The sequence below is a fragment of the Epinephelus lanceolatus genome, chromosome 11, assembly GCF_041903045.1.
Source record: "Epinephelus lanceolatus isolate andai-2023 chromosome 11, ASM4190304v1, whole genome shotgun sequence".
Classification (NCBI taxonomy): domain Eukaryota; kingdom Metazoa; phylum Chordata; class Actinopteri; order Perciformes; family Serranidae; genus Epinephelus; species Epinephelus lanceolatus.
Window position 1 is genome coordinate 42064034 of NC_135744.1, and position 8099 is coordinate 42072132.

Genomic DNA, 8099 nt, shown 5'->3' on the forward strand with positions numbered 1-8099 from the left:
GCAAAGAACAGGCACCTTTGGTGACAGAAGTGATCATAAACAAACATAAACCCCGCACGGTCCGCCATGTTGTTTTGAGAGTTTGGCGTGACTTGCCTGGAACGCTATGAAGTCGTGATTCGTGACTTGAAGTGGTGACTTACGGGCTCAGAAACATGCCTGGAATGCAGCATGACTTGGCAGAATTGGCTGCCGTCTTGTTTTGACATGGATTAGTGTAATGATCCTTCCACATGTTCACTGATGGAAACCTTGTTACAACTTTTACTTCCTCTAGATAGTCAAGTTTGATCGTTGTCTCTGCACTCCAGCAGGGCCACAAGATGGGACAAAAAAGCATTGGTGAACAAGGACAACAGGTCTAAGTAAAGTAGAATGAAATACAGTATGAGGTCAAGTAAACCCAAAATGTGATGTCCGCCTGAGACCCTGAAAATTAGAATCCTTGTGTTGTCATTAGTATGAGGCATTTATGTCTACATATGCAGCGGGTCCTCTCCCACGGAGTCTGCCTTTTTGTTTCTACAGTAGCTCAGAATGGACAAACCAAATACTGGCCATTCACCTTTGCGTGTTGGCCGACAGAGTTCTCCTACATGCTTGGCACACAGGAGAAGTTTCAGTTCTGCAATGCCGCCGCTAGATGCCACAAAATCCTACACACTGCCCCATGGATGGGTTACTGATCGGGCCTACTGCCACAGGCCCAGGTGCCCAAAGCATCAGGAGCCCCCCTGGCGTCCACCTGCAAAATGTCACTCAAATTAACACGTACCCATCAGGAGGAGGCTCAAAATGAAAACATGGAGACACAAAAAGTCTAAAAAAAGATGCAAAACAACCAAAAAGAGACACAAAACCACATAAAGATGGCTAACGATCACAAGGAGGTAAGAGGGCCCATTGTCTCATACTCCACCCCCGACTGGACCTTTAAATTGGAAATTGACTATTTGTTTTATGGCATGTTTCTGCTTTAAAGTGTTTCACCTGTCTAAAAATTCATGTTATCATAGCATAGTTAAAAGAAACAGACAAAGACCAGGCCAGCGTTACAGTGCATCTTCTTGCTTCTTGACTTCTGATTTTTTTAGGTATGGACCCATAAAGCTCAGCCACTTAAAAAATATTAACAAGCTATGATACAGTAAATGCAAGCTAGCTGACCATAATGTTCAGTTAATTTAGTGTCCATGGCTTCAGTATAACTTTGTTGAAAGAATGGTTTAGAATGGGTAGATGTGGCACTTGATCCCTGGAGTTTGGGTGCGAAAGGAGGAGACTTTGAGGTATCACTCACGTGGTTGTAAGAGGCTGTAAATCTTATGTTAATCTGCTTGTATGTGGGTGTGTGTGTGTGTGTGTATGTGTGTTAGAGAGAGCGTGAGAAGCCGAATCTGACCTCACTTCTCAGTACGACTTCCTCGGGTGTGATGAGTGAGTCAGGCGCATTTGAAAACAGCCAGCCACAAGCATTTAGCAATAAGCACCGAATATGAGAACCAAAGAAACCACCTGCACTCATTCCTTCATGATGCGCTGAATGTAAAGAATTAAAATGTCCGTGAGAACTAAACAGCAATGTGACATGATAACTCAACAACAAAAGCAGACAAATATTATTAGCTGCTACTACGAGTAGCCTATTGGTATTGTTGTTCATATTAATCTTGATGGTGTGATGTTGAGTGGCTCTTTTTCTTTCTCAGTGGCAACTCATGGACTCTTTAATCCACATAAGCTCATGATGCTCCTTTAAATCCATCCAATCTGTTGGGTGTCTGTACTTAACAGCCCCACTCAACCAATCTGGGTCAGTAGATGTTACAGTAAAGCACAGTTCCTGTCTGTGCAGAGCAAGAATTGGAACTTTTAAAAATCACATTGTTTAAACTGGAGACTTTTGTCCGATCCTGACTCAGCTGACATCCTCATTATGGAGGGTTGAGGTGGAATGAAACGTAACTGGACAATAGCTCGAAGAAGCAATAAGGTCTGAAGATTTCACTGAGAAAATGGAACTCCAAAACCAACTGCAGGGCGACTGGAGCCGATACTTTTGCAATCGGCCAGTGGAGTTTGATGAAAATGCAAACCATCATCTTCTCTCCAGTAAGCTGGAAAGCAGCTCTGTGAGGCTGGAGGGCAATTCAGATCCGTACCGCAGCATCTGGGGGGACGACGAGCAAGCAAGAGTCAAGAGCTGTAACAATCGGTCATTTGCCATGGACGCTAGAATAAGACTAGATCATTTGAAGTCAGCGTGTAATTCCCCCTTACCTCGCCGTGCCATGGATGGGATATTGTACAACTTTAACTGTCCAAAAGACAACTGGGACAGCGATGGGTCACAGGAAGAAGAGTCCGCTTTGGATTCAGTAGAGCTCCTTGATGTTGAGGATGATGTGCAGGATGAAGAGAGCTGGTAGGTGCCACCAGACCTTCAGTAATATTCTCTGAGATTGGGACTTGAGATGAGGAAAAGTATTTAAGTTATTCTGGTCTAACTTTAGTGAGGGTGGGACAACGTGAAATTAAAAAAAAAAAACCACAAACCCAGGTTTTATCCATCGTCCAAGTCACCAAACACACCTATGAGCACCTAGTGACTGAAGTGTCCCTCACAGGTTGTATGAGTCTCCAAGGAAGCAGGCGTTCGTAGAGAGAAGTGAGTCTGCTCTCAGATGGTGTCGACACGTCCTGGATAACCCCAGTCCTGAGATGGAGGCGGCGTGTCGTTCACTGATGAACAGGCTGGATCAAAGTGAGCAAGTAGCAGCACAGATTTACTCACTGTCCTGCAAATATGTTTGATCAGAAAAGATTCTTCTAAGGGTGATCAGTTTGTTCAGGGGTTTAACTAATGCCCTCTCTCTGTATTGTCAGGATCAAGCAGTCACTTCTACAGACGTCCTGCAGTTTTCCATCGTAGTGTGGGCTCCTCTATTAACACAACATCTGTCAGCAACACACACAATAATGTCTCTGATGGTTCAGGTAATACAATAAAGAGAGTTTTTGGATCCACCTAACTTCATGTAGGGATCCAGTTTTTAAGGGCAAATTAATGTCTGCTCACAGACAATCTTTATATACGTCCAAAAAAGTTTCTTTAATATCACATATTTTAGTAGCATGTGTTTTGTATTCATTAATCTGCACAGATGATGAGCTGAGCCTCCCCCATGACTCCATAACCCCAAGCTACAAACTGCAGGACATGACAGATGTCCACATTATGGCTCGCATACAGGAAGCCAGTGAGTACAGAAGAGTGTCTGTGATGATCTAGAGTACACTACATACTCGCTGACGGTTGGATTGCAATAACCTTGGTCCATATTTTGCAGGTTTGAGACAGGACTATGTTTCCACACCTGCTGGGAGAAGCCCCGAGTCACTGTTGATGTTTCCGTCTTATTTTAACACCACTGGTGAAAATATCAATGACTTCACTCCAGGAAATAAAACTACGCCTTCGTCTTCCTCCTGTTGGCAGTCCGGTCTGTCATCACTGAGCTCTTCTCCTCACCGTTCACCAACATCAGTAGCAAGGCAGGGCTGCCAAAGTCCAACTCTGGCTAGACTTCACCAGCAGGTCGCCCAGCTCAAGCTGCTGAAACGGGCTCAGAATCAAGGTACACAGAGCACACACAGGTTTTCTTCTTTATCTGTATTGCTGGTCTGATAGCTACAGACATTTTCTATTCTATTTTCATTACTACTCCTGTATTATCGAAGGCCTCATTAGATTAAAACAGGGGCTAAGATGTATTATATTATTGTATGGTTGTGTGAAGAAGAGCGAACTTTCTATTCTTTAGTAGAAACAGAAATACTGAATCAAAGTGTATTTTTTTTGCAGAACATTATGATTTCTCAGTGAAGTTGACCTTTGACCTTTTGGATATAAAATGTCAGCATATGAATTACATATGAATAGCATATTCATTTTTAAGTTACAGCCAAAAACATGTTTTGTGAGGTTATTGTGACCTTGACCTTTGACCTTCCACCACCAAATTCTACTTGAGTCCATTCTTGGGTCCAAGTGGACATTTGTGCCAAATTTTAGAAAATTCCCTCAAGGACTTGAGACAGACGCAAGGTCACAGTAACCTTGACCTTTGACCACCAAATTCCAATCAGTCCATCTTAAAGTCTAACTGAATGTTTGTGCCAAATTTGAAGAAATTCCCTGGGGTTCTTGAGATATCGTATTCACAAGGATGAGATGGATGCAAGGTCACAGTGACCCTGACCTTTGATCTATGACCACCAAACTCTAATTAGTTCATCGTTGAGTCCAAGTGAACTTTTATGCCAAATATGAAGAAGAAATTCCCTCAAAGTGTTCTTGAGATATCACGTTCACAAGAATGAGATGGATGCAAGGTCACAGTGACCTTGACCTATCGCTGGCGCAGAGGCAATAAAATGCCCTTTCCTGAAAATGGTATGAAAAAACTACAGATGGCTGGACCTGCGTATAAACCAGGATGCAAGAAAATAAAGGAGAAGATAAAGAGAGAGCTGGAGACGTCTTTAAACCGATATCAGAGCATGTGAGCGGAGCGGATGAACATTTCCGCTCCTCGCTCGCAGACCTGTCACTTTGCGCCGCTCGTCCGCTCCGCTTGGTTCTGCGCATTCTTCGCTCCACTCCATCATAAATTTTATCCCGCTCCACTCGCTCACCACTCTGCTCAAAAAAACTGCGTCGTACTACCCTAACCTGTAATCTTCTATTCACAAATAAAATATGAGCTTGGTAGATTCTCCGGGGAAGCCCTCTCCCCTCTCGCCGCAGTTAGGGACCGTTCTCCATGGTACCGCTGTCGGCAGGGTGGAAATAAGTCAAAGTGTGGAGGAGACGGACTGGGTTAAGCGGCCGACCTCCGGGGAAGCCCTCTCGTCCCTCCCCGTAGTTAGGGACCGTTCTCCAAGGTACCCCTGCTTCTCTTCTCAGTTTCTTTTCTGAAGTACACAGTCAACTCCATAGCTTTGAAAGAAAATAGTGTGCGCAGGTGCAAAGATGCATTCTGGGTGGGGCATGAGCGACCGGAGCGAAATTGGAGCGAGAGATAAGGCTCCGCTCTACCTTTTAAAAAAAAATAGCCGCTCCTCGCTCAACACAAAATCCTCCCGCTCCCCTAGCGTCACCGAAGGTCACCAGGCTCACCACTACCTGTGAGAAAGAGGGTGATAGTGTCGCTCTAACTATTCACGGGACCTTTTCAGGGGCCCAGCCAGTTCTATGGCTGGCCCCAGATATGATGACCCTGATGTGTTTTGCGGCAGCATCACCAGGCAGGACCAGGTCACCTCTGCGGACCAGCCTCCGCTCCCTCCAGGCTGTGAGGAACAGCAGAAGTTTAGACATTGACGACGATGATAACAACTACCAGTCTGCTGAACAAATCCCTGCTTACCCACCATCAGGTTTGGATCTGTTTCCTCATACTGCAATTCAGTTTAAAACTTTTTTTTACCTTATATGTCTAATCAGTCTAAACTGATCCTAATTGTTTTCTCAGGTGCATCATCTAGGTCAAGTTGCTGGTCTCCGTCACTCTCCGCAGCACACATGAACTCCAACAGCTCGTTGCACTCAGTGAGAAACTCCTCAGACCGGATGGCGGCTGTGAAGAGACTGCTGAGGTCTCAGTCTCTCAGCCCCTGCAGGATCCCTCACCCTGCTAAGGGATACTTGTCTCTTCATGGACGTGTTTTTGCCTCACCTGAAAGGTCGACCACAGTGGCTTGGGGCAGAAATGTGTCATCCACACAAAGATAGAAATATTATGTCAACCTAGAATCAAAACATTAGAACATTACTATCTCTTATCATGTATTAATGTGCTTGTATGGGCTGCTTGCATAATCATAACAGTAGGAATTAATGTTCTACTGCTGTACTGTGTCTGCCTGAAGTTTCCATCAGATGGGATCTAAATCATGTTCGTCTGAAACACAAGAAGTAGCTGGCAATACTGGGAGCAACACCTGACACAAGTGTCTTGGAGGGCTGGATTTTTTATTACCTGTGAGGTGAAGCCAGGCAGTGTTGTGTTCTTTAAAAGATAACCCACTGTAAATAATGTGAACTAGTGTTTTAAATATTGAAGTCAAAAGAATGTAGAAATGTCAGGGGGATCTCTGCCTGCTGTGCAGATATATCCACCCATCTGAGATGGTGTTGAAAAAATGAAAGCAAAAAATACTGCTCTGTGCTGTAGTCAGTAATCAGTGTTGTAACTAATTCTTTACATGCAACATATTGTGCTTGGATAGACGTATTGGCATGGTGTGTGGAATTCAAAGTTTATCAGTGTGGGCCATGAAGTTCGTGACGTACATTTCAGTGCTGGTTTGAATGTGGAAGTGAAGTGCGGCTGAATGAGTAGGCTGTTTTCTGCAGAATTGTTGCAACAGGAAGTGTGCAGCTTACAATCAAGTAAGAACAACTAAACAGGTGACCTGTGCACAATATGAAATGTGTGTGTTACCAGGAAATAGACTGAGGTGTGGTGTTGGTGCAGTTTCTTCCTGAAACGTATTGTCATTCACTACTTTGATTGTTCAACTGTTTCTCACACCCTGAGGTGATTATTTAAGCTTTTACACGTTTCTATGTAACGCAGCTCTAGTAGACGTTATGACTTCTCTCAGGGAAGGTACATTTCTTTAACTGTGTTCCAGCATGTCACCTGACATGTTAACACTGCTGTAGCTTTGAGTCACAGCAAATCCATCAAAAGTCTGTTTTGTTCGTCTCTCTTTGATCTCCTGTTTGCTCTTTGCTGCTGAATGAGATCCATTAAATGCTCTACATGCAGCACAAATGAAATGATTTAAAAAAAAATAAAGTGACCGTACAGATGTTTATCAATGTGTAGCAATCAGAGTGAGATATACCAGTTCAGATGATACATGTGACAAAAACATTCTTTAACAAAAAAATACTAAAATGTAATGAGTTCAGATGCATTTATATATTTGTGGCCGTCCAGTTTGGTGTTAGAGTACTCTCTACTGTCAGTAAGGTTTTTGATCATGTTTTATATGTAGTTTTAATTATGAATTTATCAAGTTACGGCAGCTGTCTGGTCTGTGGTCTGATTGAACTCTAGACAAAATGTTCTGCATAAAACATACCACTATTTATAACTGAGGAAAGTGCTATAGAAAATAAATATCTACAAAACTGTCTTTCTCTATGCTGAATACTGCTGATTTTGTCTTACACTTAGAAAACTGTTTGCTATATATGAAAGGGATGAAATACTTTTCTTAGCAGGGGTGTAGGTTTTTCTTCAATTCTGGGGGGACACATGAAACAGGAGGTTTAGGGGTCTTCCGCCAGAAAAGTTTGAGCGTCAAACACTTAATTTCCTGCATACTGGTCAATTTGAAAATTTTCTGCATCAGTTCATGGTGTAAATGTCTTTAATTTTGTCAAAATAAAAGTCCTCTGCTACTTTTATGTCTTTATTAAGGGAGACAAATCCACATGTTCTAAGTATTGAGGGGGCAACCCCCCCTGCATACCCCCCAAAATCTATGTCTGCACTTGTGTACGTAATAATATTATTGATGGTTCCAATTTTATTTCTGTGTCCTAGTGAGAAAATGAACTGGCAACTATTGTAATTGTAACTCATTGTAAATGATGAACTGTCTGTAAATTTCAAACTAATTATTTAGAAATCAGTAGTCAAAATAATCACTGGTTCAAGCTCAATGCTAGGTCTGTGGAATAAGCTCACCTAAATGACAAGCACAGGTGTAAGTAATGGTGTAATTTACATTATTACTGTACACGTGCTTCTCCTATGTTGACATGTCAGAATGTCGGCCATCATTTTCAACCACTAACCGTTCAATAAAATCCTAATATCCAACCCAGTTTCTTGTCTTTCAGTGACTGTCCTCTTCCTGCATCTTGTCATATCTCAGAGGTGCTTTATTCTGTCATTCAGATTTTTCAGGACTTCATCAATCAGTTTGCTCCTAACGACTTCAGATTATTGTTCTCTATCTCTGTTTTTATTAGTGTTTATAAAAAGTGCCAATGTACTGGGGCACAGGGGATCACA

The 8099-nt window shown here is 42.7% G+C and overlaps 1 protein-coding gene across 1 annotated transcript; it reads left to right on the forward strand.

The window, feature by feature from the left end:
* Positions 1 to 1999: 1999 nt before the first annotated feature.
* Positions 2000 to 7882, forward strand: LOC117246575 (SLAIN motif-containing protein-like). The gene is made up of 7 exons (XM_033610470.2): positions 2000 to 2425; positions 2628 to 2764; positions 2887 to 2997; positions 3165 to 3260; positions 3351 to 3638; positions 5302 to 5442; positions 5538 to 7882. The coding sequence occupies exons 1-7, from the start codon at positions 2016 to 2018 to the stop codon at positions 5795 to 5797; spliced, it is 1443 nt and encodes a 480-aa protein (XP_033466361.2). The 5' UTR covers positions 2000 to 2015; the 3' UTR covers positions 5798 to 7882.
* Positions 7883 to 8099: the final 217 nt, after the last annotated feature.

Bases quoted from the DNA above. Each gene is read 5' to 3' on its own strand.
- LOC117246575 (XM_033610470.2), top strand. From the start codon at position 2,016: ATGGAACTCCAAAACCAACTGCAGGGCGACTGGAGCCGATACTTTTGC. The intron at 2,765-2,886 runs GTGAGCAAGTAG...CTGTATTGTCAG, and splicing joins GATGAACAGGCTGGATCAAA to GATCAAGCAGTCACTTCTAC. The intron at 3,639-5,301 runs GTACACAGAGCA...GTTTTGCGGCAG, and splicing joins GAAACGGGCTCAGAATCAAG to CATCACCAGGCAGGACCAGG.